Source organism: Muntiacus reevesi, chromosome 4 (genome assembly GCF_963930625.1).
Source record: "Muntiacus reevesi chromosome 4, mMunRee1.1, whole genome shotgun sequence".
Taxonomy (NCBI): domain Eukaryota; kingdom Metazoa; phylum Chordata; class Mammalia; order Artiodactyla; family Cervidae; genus Muntiacus; species Muntiacus reevesi.
In genome coordinates, this window is record NC_089252.1 from 134,763,505 (window position 1) to 134,779,701 (window position 16,197).

Below are 16,197 nucleotides of genomic sequence, written 5' to 3' on the forward strand. Positions count from 1 at the left end.
TACGTTTTTGAGACCTTGAATGCTTTACAGCATTTTTAATCTGCTTTCCTACTTGGTGAATTAGACTTTATTAAAATAAAATTTTAATTTGGAAATGATTATCCAGCAGAAATTTGAAGCATTATTTCCTTTTTGTTTTCTGGATTTTTTTCTCTGGCTGCTACTGTTGTTGGTGGAAAGAAAAAGTGATTTAATTGGATTCTGACCTTTGGTATGGAACCTGCCTTATTTCTTTCTGGAAGTTTTAGTACCCTCTCTTTTTGTACAGGATTCTGGGTTCAAATGGTAGAAGATAGCTTGAGGGTCTAAAAGTATACTTTTAGCTTAACCCTCATTTTCGCTACACTGTGTCCTTTCTATGTCTCCAGTAGCAGACACTCTGTTTCACCTGCTCCAGAGAGTAGTCCTTCAGTCTTCTGCCTTGACCTAGGAGGTAAAGTTACTTGACTCTATGCAGTGAGAGAGGGGTCTAAACTTTAACAAATCTATCTGTTCCTCACCCTATTTCTTGAGTTCCTTTGCACCAATTTTTGAGATTGATGCTGTAAGGGGTGCAGAAAAATTTCCAGCTTTTCCCCCTTCAGTTAAGAATTCACTTTCCAGAGATTTGTTGAATCATTTAGGAATCCTTTTGCCTTTTCAGCTTCCGAAATGTGCTGAGATCTCCTCTCCAGTTGTCTTTATCCTTGTGAATTTATAACCTTCCTTTTTTAAGAAGCAACAACTGTTATTTTAGTGTGATTGAGAAAGAATTGTGCAGATTTCTCCAGTCTTTAAATAAACAGTATCAACTTTATCATGATAATAAGTGTGTACATGTCCATACCATTTAGATATGCTAAAATGCTTCTGGATTGAAGATAAACCCTTTGATAATTTTTCTATACATCTTCAAAAGGTACAGCTAAAAAAAATTAAACAACGCAAAAGGGAAAAAAAAGGTACAGCTAATTATCTTTATGATTTGCTGATTTCAATTTAGCATGTCTTTAAAAAGTGTCAGTCAGTTCAATCCCTCAGTTGTCTCCAACTATGGACTGCAGCACTCCAGGCCTCACTGTCAATCACCAGCTCCTGGAGTTTACTCAAACTCATGTCCACTGAGTCGGTGATGCCATTCAACTATCTCATCCTCAGTTGTCCCCTTCTCCTCCCTCCTTCAATCTTTCCCAGCATCAGGGCCTTTTCTTTCTTTTTTTTTTTTCATTTATTTTTATTAGTTGGAGGCTAATTACTTTACAATATTGTAGTGGTTTTTGTCATACATTGACATGAATCAGCCGTGGATTTACATATATTCCCCATCCCGATCCCCCCTCCCACTTCCCTCTCCACCCGATCCCTCTGGTCTTCTCAGTGCACCAGGCCTGAGCACTTGTCTCATGCATCTAACTTGGGCTGGTGATCTGCTTCACCCTAGATAATATACATGTTTCAATGCTGTTCTCTCGAAACATCCCACCCTCGCCTTCTCCCACAGAGTCCAAAAGTCTGTGTTGTACATCTGTCTCTCTTTCTCTGTTTTGCATATAGGGTTATCGTTACCATCTTTCTAAATTCCATATATATGTGTTAGTATACTGTATTGGTCTTTATCTTTCTGGCTTACTTCATTCTGTATAATGGGCTCCAGTTTCATCCATCTCATTAGAACTGATTCAAATGAATTCTTTTTAATGGTTGAGTAATATTCCATGGTGTATATGTACCACAGCTTCCTTATCCATTCGTCTGCTGATGGGCATCTAGGTTGCTTCCATGTCCTGGCTATTATAAACAGTGCTGCGATGAACATTGGGGTGCACATGTCTCTTTCAGATCTGGTTTCCTCGGTGTGTATGCCCAGGAGTGGGATTGCTGGGTCATATGGCAGTTCTATTTCCAGTTTTTTAAGAAATCTCCACACTGTTCTCCATAGCGGCTGTACTAGTTTGCATTCCCACCCACAGGGTAAGAGGGTTCCCTTTTCTCCACACCCTCTCCAGCATTTACTGCCTGTAGACTTTTGGATAGCAGCCATCCTGACTGGCGTGTAATGGTACCTCATTGTGGTTTTGATTTGCATTTCTCTGATAATGAGTGATGTGGAGCATCTTTTCATGTGTTTGTTAGCCATCTGTATGTCTTCTTTGGAGAAATGTCTGTTTAGTTCTTTGGCCCATTTTTTGATTGGGTCATTTACTTTTCTGGAATTGAGCTGCAGGAGTTGCCTGTATATTTTTGAGATTAATCCTTTGTCTGTTGTTTCATTTGCTATTATTTTCTCCCAATCTGAGGGCTGTCTTTTCACCTTACTTATAGTTTCCTTTGTTGTGCAAGAGCTTTTAAGTTTAGTTAGGTCCCATTTGTTTATTTTTGCTTTTATTTCCAATATTCTGGGAGGTGGGTCATAAGAGGATTGTGCTGTGATTTATGTCGGATGGAGAGTGTTTTGCCTATGTTCTCCTCTAGGAGTTTTATAGTTTCTGGTCTTACATTTAGATCTTTAATCATTTTGAGATTATTTTTGTGTACAGTGTTAGAAAGTGTTCTAGTTTCATTCCTTTACAAGTGGTTGACCAGTTTTCCCAGCACCACTTGTTAAAAGAGGTTGTCTTTTTTCCATTGTGTATTCTTGCCTCCTTTGTCGAAGATGAGGTGTCCATAGGTTCGTGGATTTATCTCTGGGCTTTCTCTTCTGTTCCATTGATCTATATTTCTGTTTTTGTGCCAGTACCATACTGTCTTGATGACTGTGACTTTGTAGTAGAGTCTGAAGTCAGGCAGGTTGATTCCTCCAGTTCCATTCTTCTTTCTCAAGATTACTTTGGCTATTCGAGGTTTTTTGTATTTCCATACAAATTGTGAAATTATTTGTTCTAGTTCTGTGAAAAATACCGTTGGTAGCTTGATAGGGATTGCATTGAATCTATAGATTGCTTTGGGTAGTATAGTCATTTTGACAATATTGATTCTTCCAATCCATGAACACAGTATATTTCTCCATCTATTTTTGTCCTCTTTGATTTCTTTCATCAGTGTTTTATAGTTTTCTATATATAAGTCTTTTGTTTCTTTAGGTAGATATACTCCTAAGTATTTTATTCTTTTTGTTGCAATGGTGAATGGTATTGTTTTCTTAATTTCTCTTTCTGTTTTCTCATTGTTAGTGTATAGGAATGCAAGGGATTTCTGTGTGTTAATTTTATATCCTGCAACTTTACTATATTCATTGATTAGCTCTAGTAATTTTCTGGTAGAGTCTTGAGGGTTTTCTATGTAGAGGATCATGTCATCTGCAAACAGTGAGAATTTCACTTCTTCTTTTCCTATCTGGATTCCTTTTACTTGTTTTTTTGCTCTGATTGCTGTGGCCACAACTTCCAAAACTATGCTGAATAGTAGTGGTGAGAGTGGGCACCCTTGTCTTGTTCCTGATTTTAGGGGAAATGCTTTCAATTTTTCACCATTGAGGGTAATGCTTGCTGTGGGTTTGTCATATATAGCTTTTATTAAGCTGAGGTATGTTCCTTCTATTCCTGTTTTCTGGAGAGTTTTAATCACAAATGGATGTTGAATTTTGTCAAAGGCTTTTTCTGCATCTATTGAGATAATCATATGGTTTTTATCTTTCAATTTGTTAATGTGGTGTATTACATTGATTGATTTGCAGATATTAAAGAATCCTTGCATTCCTGGAATAAAGCCCACTTGGTCATGATATATGTATGATTTTTTTAATATGTTGTTGGATTCTGTTTGCTAGAATTTTGTTAAGAATTTTTGTATGTATGTTCATCAGTGATATTGGCCTGTAGTTTTCTTTTTTTGTGGCATCTTTGTCTGGTTTTGGAATTAGGGTAATGGTGGCCTCATAGAATGAGTTTGGAAGTTTACCTTCTTCTGCAATTTTCTGGAAGAGTTTGAATAAGATAGGTGTTAGCTCTTCTCTAAATTTTTGGTAAAATTCAGCTGTGAAGCCATCTGGTCCTGGGCTTTTGTTTGCTGGAAGATTTTTGATTACAGTTTCGATTTCCTTGCTTGTGATGGATCTGTTAAGATCTTCTACTTCTTCCTGGTTCAGTTTTGGAAAGTTATACTTTTCTAAGAATTTGTCCAAGTTGTCCATTTTATTGGCATAGAGCTGCTGGTAGTAGTCTCTTAGGATACTTTGTATTTCAGTGTTGTCTGTTGTGATCTCTCCACTCTCATTTCTAATTTTGTTAATTTGCTCTTCTCCCCTTGTTTCTTAATAAGTCTTGCTAACGGTTTGTCAATTTTGTTTATTTTTTCAAAAAACCAGCTTTAGCTTTGTTGATTTTTGCTATGGTCTCTTTTGTTTCTTTTGCATTTATTTCTGCCCTAATTTTTAAGATTTCTTTCCTTCTGCTAACCCTGGGGTTCTTCATTTCTTCCTTCTCTAGTTGCTTTAGGTGTAGAGTTAGGTCATTTATTTGACTTTTTTCTTGTTTCTTGATGTAAGCCTGTAATGCTATGAACCTTCCCCTTAGCACTGCTTTTACAGTGTCCCATAGGTTTGGGGTTGTTGTGTTTTCATTTTCATTCATTTCTATACATATTTTGATTTCTTTTTTGATTTCTTCTATGATTTGTTGGTTATTCAGAAGCGTGTTACTTAGCCTCCATATGTTTGAATTTTTAATAATTTTTTTCCTGTAATTGAGATCTAATCTTACTGCACTGGGGTCAGAAAAGATGACTGGAATGACTTCAATTTTTTTGAATATACCAAGGCTAGATTTGTGGCCCAGGATGTGATCTATTCTGGAGAAGATTCCAGGTGCACTAGAGAAAAAGGTGAAGTTGATTGTTTTGGGGTGAAATGTCCTATAGATATCAATTAGGTCTAACTGGTCCATTGTGTCATTTAAAGTTTGTGTTTCCTTGTTAATTTTCTGTTTAGTTGATCTATCCATAGTTGTGAGTGGGGTATTAAAGTCTCCCACTATTATTGTGTTACTATTAATTTCCTCTTTCATACTCGTTAGCGTTTGCCTTACATATTGCGGTGCTCCTATGTTGGGTGCATGTATATTTATAACTGTTATATCTTCTTCTTGGATTGTTCCTTTGATCATTATGTAGTGTCCTTCTTTGTCTCTTTTCACAGCCTTTATTTTAAAGTCTATTTTATCTGATGTGAGTATTGCGACTCCTGCGTTCTTTTGGTCTCTGTTTGTGTGAAATATTTTTTTCCAGCCCTTCACTTTTAGTCTGTATGTATCCCTTGTTTTGAGGTGGGTCTCTTGTAGACAGTATATATAGGGGTCTTGCTTTTGTATCCATTCAGCGATCTTTGTCTTTTGGTTGGGGCATTCAACCCATTTACATTTAAGGTAATTATTGATAGGTATGGTCCCGTTGCCATTTACTTTATTGTTTTCGGTTCATGTTTATACAGCCTTTCTGCGTTTCCTGTCTAGAGAAGATCCTTTAGCATTTGTTGAAGAGCTGGTTTGGTGGTGCTGAATTCTCTCAGCTTTTGCTTGTCTGTAAAGCTTTTGAATTCTCCTTCATATCTGAATGAGATCCTTGCTGGGTACAGTAATCTAGGTTGTAGGTTATTCTCTTTCATTACTTTAAGTATGTCCTGCCATTCCCTTCTGGCCTGGAGGGTTTCTATTGAAAGATCAGCTGTTATCCTTATGGGAATCCCTTTGTGTGTTATTTGTTGTTTCTCCCTTGCTGCTTTTAATATTTGTTCTTTGTGTTTGATCTTTGTTAATTTGATTAATATGTGTCTTGGGGTGTTTTGCCTTGGGTTTATCCTGTTTGGGACTCTCTGGGTTTCTTGGACGTGTGTAGCTATTTCCTTCCCCATTTTAGGGAAGTTTTCAGCTATTATCTCCTCGAGTATTTTCTCATGGCCTTTCTTTTTGTCTTCTTCTGGGACTCCTATGATTCGAATGTTGGGGCATTTAACATTGTCCCAGAGGTCCCTGAGGTTGTCCGCATTTCTTTTGATTCTTTTTTCCTCTCTGCTTCGTTTACTTCCACCATTTTATCTTCTACCTTACTTATTCTATCTTCTGTCTCCATTATTCTACTGTTGGTTCCCTCCAGAGTGTTTTTGATATCATTTATTGCGTTATTCATTTTTAATTGGCTCTTTTTATTTCTTCTAGGTCCTTGTTAAACATTTCTTGCATCTTCTCAGTCTTTGTCTCCAGGGTATTTATCTGTAACTCCATTTTGTTTTCAAGATTTTGGATCATTTTTATTATCATTATTCTAAATTCTTTTTCAGGTAGATTCCCTATCTCCTTCTCTTTTGTTTGACTTGGTGGGCATTTTTCATGTTCCTTTACCTGTTGGGTATTTCTCTGCCTTTTCATCTTGTTTAGATTGCTGTGTCTGGAGTGTGCTTTCTGTATTCTGGTGGTCTGTGGTTTCTTTTTATTGTGGAGGTTTCACCCAGTGGGTGGGGTTGGACGATTGGCTTGTGAAGGTTTCCTGGTTAGGGAAGCTTACTGGATGTCTTCTCTCTGGAGTGCAATGGAGTGTCCAGTAATGAGTTTTGAGATGGGTCTATGCGTAGGTGTGACTTTGTGCAGCCTGTATGTTGACGCTCAGGGCTGTGTTCCTGCGTTGCTGGAGAATTTGCGTGGTATGTCTTGCTCTGGAACTTATTGACTCTTGGGTGGTGGTTGGTTTCAGTGTAGGTATGGAGGCTTTTGGATGGTCTCTTATTATTTAATGTTCTGTGTAGTCAGGAGTTCTCTGGTGTTCTCAGCTTTTGGGCTTAAGTCTTCTGCCCCTGGATTTCAGTCTTATTCTTCCAGTAGTCTCAAGACTTCTCCAACTATACAGCACTGATAATAAAACTTCTAGGTTAATGGTGAAAAGATTCTCCACTGTGAGGGACACCCAGAGAGGTTCACAGAGTTACATGAAGAAGAGGAGAGGGAGGAGGGAGATAGAGATGAGCAGGAGGAGAATAAGGGGGACTCAAGAGGAGAGAGACAGATCTATGCAGTACTCTGTTCCCTAAGTGTTCTCCGTAGCCCAGACACCCACAGAGATTCACAGAACTGGATTGGGAAGAGAAGGGGGAGGGATGAAATAGAGGTGATCTGGGGGAGAAAATGGAGAGTCAAAAGGGGGAGAGAGTAATCATCACACTCCTGAGTAAAAATGAGTACTGAATATTGGATTCTTAAATGTCCAAAATTGATATCAAATACTGAAAAACAAAGATTAAAAATCTAGAGTAGAGGTTAGACTCTTAAAACTACAATATTAAAAACAAAAACACAAAAATTTTAGAAATATATATGACGTTTGGTTTAAAAATAGGGCTTCTCTCTTTTTTTTTTTTTTGCAAGGTTATAGTGAAATGAAAATGAAAATTAAGGAGTAATAGAGGACTTTAAAAGAAAATAAGAAAAGAAAAAAATTTTTTCCTAATTAAAAAAAAATAGTAAAAATATATGAAAATGAAATTTAAATAAAGAAAAGAAAAAAGATTTTTTTGTTTTAATTTTTTAAAAAAAAGTAAAAATATATCTAGGAATTTCTCTGGAGCTGTTGCGGTCAGTGTGGGTTTGGTTTAGTTTCAGATAGCTCCTCGTTCCAGCTTACACTTCTCAATATCTATAGGCCCCTTCCGGTGTAGTCGGTGTTACCTACAGGGCTTTTAATCTGTTGCACCGGTCCCTTCTGAAGCGGTTCCCTTTGTTTATTTGGCTTCTGTTTGCAGGTCTCTTCAGTGTCTAATTTCCGCCCTGACACTGGCGGGCGGAGGTGGTCTCTTGTTCAGTTTCGCTAGTTCAGTCCTGCTGCGGGGAGGGAGAGTCGCTGCAGGCAGATACCGCTGTGTGTGGGGAGCACTCACAGTGTTCTGGCCACACTGGGTTTGCCCCGCTCACGGGTGTGTGCTTTCCCCGTCTACACTGCTAAGGCTCCCGGCTGCTCTATATGGAGCGGGCCCTGCATTGCGTGTGGTTCCAGTTTTCGGGTACTACACAAAAGTGGGAACTCGGTTGGGCCTGCGTTTCATGCCTTCCCCGGCCGGATCAGCTCAGGCAGCCAGGAGCTTGACGGGCGCACTCTCCCCGGGTGCGGAGTGCCCTCTCTCCTCTGCAGCCCCAGCCTATATCGACCATCCAGAATCTCAGAAAGTCTTTGGTTAGAAACTGGAGGCCTGTTTGCAGTTTGGTAGGGGGTGCCATCTCTGGGGCCGAGTTTGCCCCTTTCCCCTCCCCCCTGCCTCCTGCCTCCAGCGGGGGATGGGCCAGTCCGCCACCAGCTAGCTCCTCTCTGGAATTGCTCAGTCGCTTTGTTCTGCAAAGGGGCCCGCAGTGTGTTTGGGCCGGTTAATTTTCTCTCTCTCTCTCTCTTTCTATCCCACAGTTTAAGTTACTATCTCACCTTAGCTCCCTCCGATTGCCCTCAGGGCATTCGGGCCTGGTCCTTACCCTAAGCAATGCCGCCCTCTCCTCTCCGTTCCGCCCCTACTTGCTGGTGGTAGATGTGGGCGTCTGGGGTACTTTTTTGCTGGGAGCTGCTTTTAGGCATGTAATCTGTGAGTTTTATTTATTTTTCCTTCCAGTTAGGTTGCCCTCCGAGATTCGAAAACTTCCCCCAGACTCGCCAGTGAGAGGGATTCCTGGTGTTTGGAAACGTCCTCTATTATGACTCCCTCCCAGGACTGGTCTCTGTCCCTAGCTCTTTTGTCTCTCTTTTTATCTTTTTTATTTTGTCCTACCTCCTTTCAAAGACGATGGGCTGCTTTTCTGGGCGCCTGATGTCTTCTGCTAGCAGTCAGAAGTTGTTTTGTGAAGTTTTCTCAGCGTTCAAATGTTCTTTGGATGAATTTGTAGGGGAGAAAGTGGTCTCCCCGTCCTATTCCTCCACCATCTTAGCTCCTCCCCCAGGGTCTTTTCAAAGACCCTGTCAGTTCTTCAAATCAGGTGGCCAAAGTATTGGAGTTTCATCTTCAACATCAGTCCTTCCAGTGAATATTCACGACAAATTCCCTTTAAGATGGACTGGTTGGCTTTCCTTGCAGTCCATGGGACTTTCAAGAGTCTTTTCCAACACCACAGTTCAAAAGCACCAATTCTTTGATGCTTAACTTTCTTTATAGTTCAACTCTCACATCCATACATGACTACTGGAAAAATCATAGCTTTGACTAGACAGACCTTTTTTGGCAAAGTGATGTCTCTACTTTTTAATAAGCTGTCTGGGTTGGTCATAACTTTCCTTCCAAGGAGTAAGCGTCTTTTAATTTCATGGCTGCAGTCACCATCTGCAGTGATTTTGAAGCCCCCCAAAAAAGTCTGTCACTGTTTCCATTGTTTCCCCATTTATTTGCCATGAAGTGATGGGACCAGATGCCATGATCTTAGTTTTCTGAATGTTGCATTTTAAGCCGACTTTTTCACTCTCCTCTTTCACTTTAATCAAGAGGCTCTTTAGTTCTTTTTCAGTTTCTGTCATAAGAGTGGTGTCATCTGCATATCTGAGGTTGTTGATGTTTCTCCGGGCAATCTTGATTCCAGCTTGTGCTTCATCCAGTACAGCGTTGCTCATGATGTACTCTGCATGTAAGTTAAATACGCAGGGTGACAATATACAGCCTTGACGTACTCCTTTCCCTATTTGGAACCAGTCTGTTGTTCCATGTCTAGTTCTAACTGTTGCTTCTTGACCTGCATCCAGATTTCTCAAGAAGCAGGTCAGGTGGTCTGGTATTCCCATCTCTTGAAGAATTTTTCACAGTTAGTTGTGATTCACACAGTCAAGAGTCTTTGTCATGGTCAGTAAAGCAGAAGTAGGTGTTTTTATGGAACTCTCTTTCTTTTTCAATGATCCAACAAATGTTGGCAATTTAATCTCTGGTTCCTCTGACTTTTCTAAATCCAACTTGAACATCTGGAAGTTCACACTTCATGTACTTTTGAAGTCTGACTTGGAGAATTTTGAGCATTAATTTGCTAGTATGTGAGATGAGTGCAATTGTGCGGTAGTTTGAGCATTCTTTGGCATTGCCTTTCTTTGGGATTGGAATGAAAACTGACCTTTTCCAGTCCTGTGGCCACTGCTGAGTTTTCCAAATTTCTGGCATATTGAGTGCAGCACTTAAAGGGTTTAATGTAGTCTAAAGTGATGGCTCAGACGATAAAGCATCTGCTTACAATGCAGGAGACCTGGGTTCAATCCTTGGGTCGGGAAGATCCTCTGGAGAAGGAAATGGCAACCCACTCCAGTACTCTTGCTTGGAAAATCCCATGGATGGAGGAGCACGATAGTCTACAGTCCATGGGGTCCCAAAGAGTCGGATACGACTGAGGGACTTCACTTCAAAGTTTTCTTAACTAAAATAATTTAATACCTTCACATAGGCTCTTGTGTATGCATTTTTATACAAATTTTACATCTGATTTGAAACCTCCTGTTGTTCTTCTCTCATCTGACCAGAACTCCTACAGATTTAACTCAGGTTCCAGATCTTCTGGCTCTGTGAGTGATACATTAATTTCCTGTTCCTACTATAACACATGCCACAAATGTGGTAGCTTAAAATAACAGGTTTATTATTTTACAGTTCTAGAAGTCAGATCCTCAACAGGGCTGTAGTCCTTTGAGGAACTCTAATGAATACTGTGTTTCTTTGCCTGTTCCAGCTTCTGCTGTGCTACTTGTGGCCCCCAGCTAGCCATCATATCACTCTGACCTCTACTTTTTTTTTGACTCTCCTGTGTCCCTCATTCACTTGTGAGTTTTCTTTTCATTGAATTGGCCCACCTATATGGTCCAGGATAATTTCCTCATCTCAAAATCCTAAATTTAGTCCCACCTGTGAAGTCTCTTTTGCTATGTAAGGTAACATATTCACAGGTTAAGATGATTTACATATTTGGGGAGGAGCTTATTCTTCCTTCCACAAGTGTTAAACTAAAGCTATGCTAATGACACTACTCAAGCTAGAAAAGTAATTCATCAGCTCACTTTCTTACAGTGCCTTCCATCCTTATTTTTAAAATAGGGTTGTTTCTTCAGTAACCTCCAATTCATATAGTTCTTTCTACTCTAGAAACATTCTCTCACTGGATTCTTTTTAAAGCAGTGACTTAAATTATGCATTGTCATGTATGAATGAAGGCCAGTCTGTAGATTAAAGGTTTTTGTTACATTGGGAAAAAGGAAAACCATAGTTTATATCTGGATCATAAACTGCTTCTATACCCCAGGGGCCAAGCAGATAACATAAATCCATGGAATAACTCAGTGAAAGATAATGTAACTGTAGTTAAACTGGCTAGTATACAGTGAGCTTAAAGGCGTTCAAGACAGACACTTTAAAAAGACTTGGTCAATCTGAGCAAGGCTTCAGGCTACAAGTTTGGACTCTTGATTTAAGTAATAGTTGATCTTTAGATTCATAAGATACTAAAACTTGAGATTTATCTACATTTTAGAAAACCCATGATCAGTGTCTTTTAAAGTATGCATTTGTTTTCCCACAAGGATTCATTTAGATCCTGCTGGGACATATCATACCAGATTTTCTTTAGTTATCTTTGTTTCCCAGCTGACCTGTGACAGCTGAAGAAGTTAGCTAACTAGTTAACTAAAGAGATAGGCTTAAAGATTGATTGATGTGATAAACAACTGTAGTAGAGGTATGAAAACACACATGAAAGAGAGTGAGTGAGTGAGTGAAGTTGCTCAGTCCTGTCCGACTCTTTGCAGCTCCATGGACTATAGCCTACCAGGCTCCTCCATCCATGGAATTTTCCAGGCAAGAGTACTGAAGTGGGGTGCCATTTCCCTCTACCTTTGGAATATGGAAAGGTGGTCTACTAATGCTTCTTAGGTGGAAGGCTTTTGAACTGCGTTTTAAAGAATTAATTCTCTGTGAGAATTCACATTTTGTCTTTATTTTACTAATTATCCTTCTATTAAAACTGTGCTTATTTTTTTTAAAAAATGTTGTTTATTTCATTTTGGGCTTCCCTCGTGCCTCAGAGGGTAAAGCGTCTGCCTGCAATGCAGGAGACCTGGGTTTGATCCCTGGGTTAGGATGATCCCCTGGAGAAGAAAATGGCAACCCACTCCAGTACTCTTGCCTGGAAAATTCCACGAATGGAGGAGTCTGGTAGGCTACAGTCCATCGGATCGCAAAGAGTCGAACATGACTGAGCAGCTTCACTATTTCATTGTATCTTCATGTTCTTTTCCCCAGATACTGTCCACGAGTGCTTATGGAAAACATGGCTGATATTAACCTCAAAGAAGTAACCTTAATAGTTGGTGTGGTTGCTGTTTGCTATTGGAACAGCCTGTTTTGTGGTTTTGTTTTTGACGATGTTTCAGCAATACTGGATAATAAAGACCTGCATCCATCTACACCTTTAAAAACTTTATTTCAGAATGATTTCTGGGGGACCCCTATGTCTGAAGTAAGTATGAATTATATGTATCTCAGATTTTAAAATGTTTTGGTAGTTTAGTTCTTATATTTTGTCTACATTGTCATCATGACAATTATAGAGTTCTTCCTCAGAAATTTTATATAAGACATGAATGTTTGTAATAAATGAGATAGGAAGCGGAAAACATGATTATCATTTTTAAAGTAGTACCTGATACTTTCCTTGATTGTGTACCTTGGCTTAAATGTTTTAAAACTAATATGTGCGTGTATAAACCAAATGTATTAGGAGAACAATAAGGGCAATGCATATCTATTTCTTGCTAACTGACTTCATTTCTTTTTTCTTTCTTATGAGTCAAGCCAAGGAGATAACTATTTCTAGTATATTTAACCATTTTAAAGGGTTTCCCTGGTGGCTCAGTTGGTAAAGAATCCACCTGCAATGTGGGAGGCCTGGTTTCGATCCCTCGGTTGGGAGGATCCTCTGGAGGAGGGCATGGCAACCCACTCCAGTATCCTTGCCTGGAGACTCACCATGGACAGAGGAGCACAACGGGCTGCATTCCGTGGAGTTGCAAAGAGTCGGACACGACGGAGCAACTAAGCATTAACCATTTAAAAATTACATAGCTTCAATATAGATTGAGTAAAAATGTGAAGTACACATGTTAACTTTTTCTGCAGAAAAAAAGGATTTATTAAAAATTTTTATTTGTGCCATATCTCATATCTAATAATTATTTGGATTTTAATCTGCTTTGATTTTGTCTTAGAGTAAAAATATTTCTTGTTAAATGTAACTTTTATTTTATGAAGAAATTCAGCCCCTAACATAAAATTTGATCTACTACAAGTCGAGACTACAATAGCAAAGATGTTTATTCTTTAAGAAGGTTTTTCTCTTATATACTCCCTGTGTAGTACTTAGGAATTTTTGGTTTAATATATTCAGGTTTACACATTATGGAGGTATATTTTCATAAGACAACTAGGCAGTACCTTTTTGAGTCATTGTTATTTAAATTGCACTGGGTAATCATTCTATTCTTACATTTCCTTTTGGAAATCTAGCCAGCAGTTACATGAATGCTTTTTGGTAATAGTTTGGGAAACAGGCTTTGGAGGGAAATCCTGTACTACAATTGATTAATGCCACTATTATCCTATTTTCTTTATCTGTGTATTGAAGAGAGATTAGTAATCAAATGTTTTTCTTCTTTTCTTTGATTACTGTATATCAGCGTGTGTGTATATATATATGTATATATATATATACTGATACACATATATATATGGCATCACCAACTCAATGGACATGAGTTTGAGCAAGCTCCAGGAGTAAGAGATGGGCAGGGAAGCCTGGCATTCTGCAGTCCATGGAGTTGCAGAATTAGACATGACTCAGCAATTGAACTGAACTCAACTATATATCAAAGAGGAGATTGCCTTGTTTTTGGACAAATAGGGAAACACACACACACACACACACACACACACACACACACACACACACACAAAACACATAAAGCTATCTTTTACATTTGTGTTATTCTTGACACTTCATTATTTTATTGTTATTTCTCAGCCACATGTAGATTCTTTAGTAGTAAAAGCAGTGATTAGTTTATGTGTCCAGAAGAACCAAGATACTTTAATAATCAGTGATTGTTTTTTTTTCTTTATAGGAGAGAAGCCACAAGTCTTACCGTCCCTTAACAGTATTGACATTTCGCTTAAATTATCTGTTCAGTGAACTAACACCAATGTCATATCATCTCCTAAATATGATTTTTCATGCTGTGGTTAGTGTGATATTTCTGAAAGTCTGCAGACTTTTTCTGAATAACCAGAGTAGTATGATTGCCTCTTTACTTTTTGCAGTGCACCCAATACACACAGAAGCAGTAAGTAAAATTTATTTTTTGCATTATTCCTACACATGACTATAATGGTATATATTTTTAAGGAAAAAAAATTAATCATGACTTCAAGTATTTAAAGACTCCTTAAGTTGGTACAGTGTCTTACCTTCGTAACGCACTGGATATAGCTTTCCTATTGTGTAAAAATTTTCAATTTAAAACAATTTTTGAAACAAACATTTATTCATGAGTATAGTGTGTAATTATTCAGCTTTAGCAATGTAAGGTGAAAATGGATACAATTCTTTTCTTTGCAATTTTTTCTTTTGTGAATAAAGATTTTAAGTATTTGTCAACTTGGCTTTGTTTGTGTTTCAAAGGACAGAAAATAATAGAAACTTATGTAAGGCATGAAAATGTATCAAAATACATGCAAACGTAAGCAGACATCCTAACAAATGATGCTCAGTAATTTCATATTATTTATTACCTTATGTTTAAAAATTGGGCACTGTCTCTACTATTGTCAGTATTGCTCATGACCAACACATATTCAAATTATAACCTTACTTAATTTGGTAATCTTGAGACTCCAAAGTTGCCTCTCAGCAGAGCAAGGAGTACTCTATTCAGTTTTTTATTATAAGCTTTTAGTTTGAAACAGTAGTCTGTATGTTGAAGCTTTGCAGAGGTGTGTGTGTGTGTGTGTGTGTGTGTGTGTGTGATGCAGTGTCGTTGTGTGTTTCTCCCAATATCCTGAACCTTTTGGTATTTAAGTGAACGTTTTTCTATACATCTACAAAAATGAAAGGTTGTTTTAAGTTTTATAGTGAGTTCAGAATACTTTAAAGAGTTTGGGGGGATTTTATATTTAAATTTTTTTAAGTTTAAAGGGATATTTTTAAATGTATTGTCTTTTTAAACTTTGCAGGTTTTATTTGTGAGATATGATGTATTGAGTTTGTTATATACTTATATTTTAAGAACACATATTTTAAAAAAAAATTTAGAACTAAGTCTAGATGGTATATTATATTTTTGTGTAAGATGTTACTGTTGAAGGAAGCTGGGTAAAGGGTAAACAGGACTTCTCTATACTATTTTTGCAACTTCCTCAGAGTCTATAATTATTGATAGTTAAAATAATAAAAGCTAATAGTTACTGATGAATATATTTTTATGTAAGATACACAAATTCACCACATGAGGGCACTAAAGGAATGCCTAAAAAACAAATGTGCACTTGAAAAATTACAGCAGCTTAATTTCTAATTAAACTGCTGTTGCAATTATATATAGTTAAAATTTCAAAATGCTTTTCATTAATATGGACTCCCCTGCTTTTCCCTTTCCAGGTAACAGGTGTTGTAGGAAGAGCAGAACTTCTGTCATCTATCTTTTTTCTAGCTGCATTTTTGTCATATACTAAATCAAAAGGACCAGATAATTCCATAGGTAAATGTCTAATATTCAATACTTTTCCTTTAGCTGTAAAACTCAACCAAGTAATTTGTACTTACTTCAAGTGGTTCTTATTATGCCGTATTTGGTGTTTATATATCATATTACTTTAGCATCTATGGACATAAGAAAAGTATGCAATGTTGTCAGTATTAAAAATTGAGTGTAGTTTATATTTTATCATGACTAGCAATTTCTAGTTGATCTAATTTTTTAAAATTTCCCTAGAATATAGGAGTTTTAGGGTTATTCTTAGTTCTGTCTGCCATTACCTCCAAATAATTAAAGTAGCAATACTTAGTTGTCTTTCTATAAATAACGCCTGTGAAGGCTATAACGTGTATTGTTTAGGCAAGATTAAAATCCTGTTAGAGTATAACTTTCATTGTGTTGATCATAGTTCAGCTGTTCATTGACTTCCCTCTATGTCATCTGCATTGGAAAATGCCTTGTATACATTAGCCCACTAGTCCTAGTGATGCTTGGCAT

General features: G+C 37.8%; 1 protein-coding gene across 2 annotated transcripts in view; it reads left to right on the forward strand.

Moving 5' to 3' along the window:
- Positions 1-16,197, forward strand: part of TMTC3 (transmembrane O-mannosyltransferase targeting cadherins 3) — a 60,036-nt gene that overhangs the window by 6,484 nt on the left and 37,355 nt on the right. For both annotated transcript variants that reach the window (XM_065934175.1, XM_065934176.1), the window contains exons 2-4: positions 12,194-12,410; positions 14,071-14,289; positions 15,603-15,702. In XM_065934175.1, coding sequence (XP_065790247.1) covers positions 12,213-12,410; positions 14,071-14,289; positions 15,603-15,702 — 517 coding nt within the window. In that variant the 5' untranslated portion in view covers positions 12,194-12,212. The remainder of the gene's footprint in view (positions 1-12,193; positions 12,411-14,070; positions 14,290-15,602; positions 15,703-16,197) is intronic.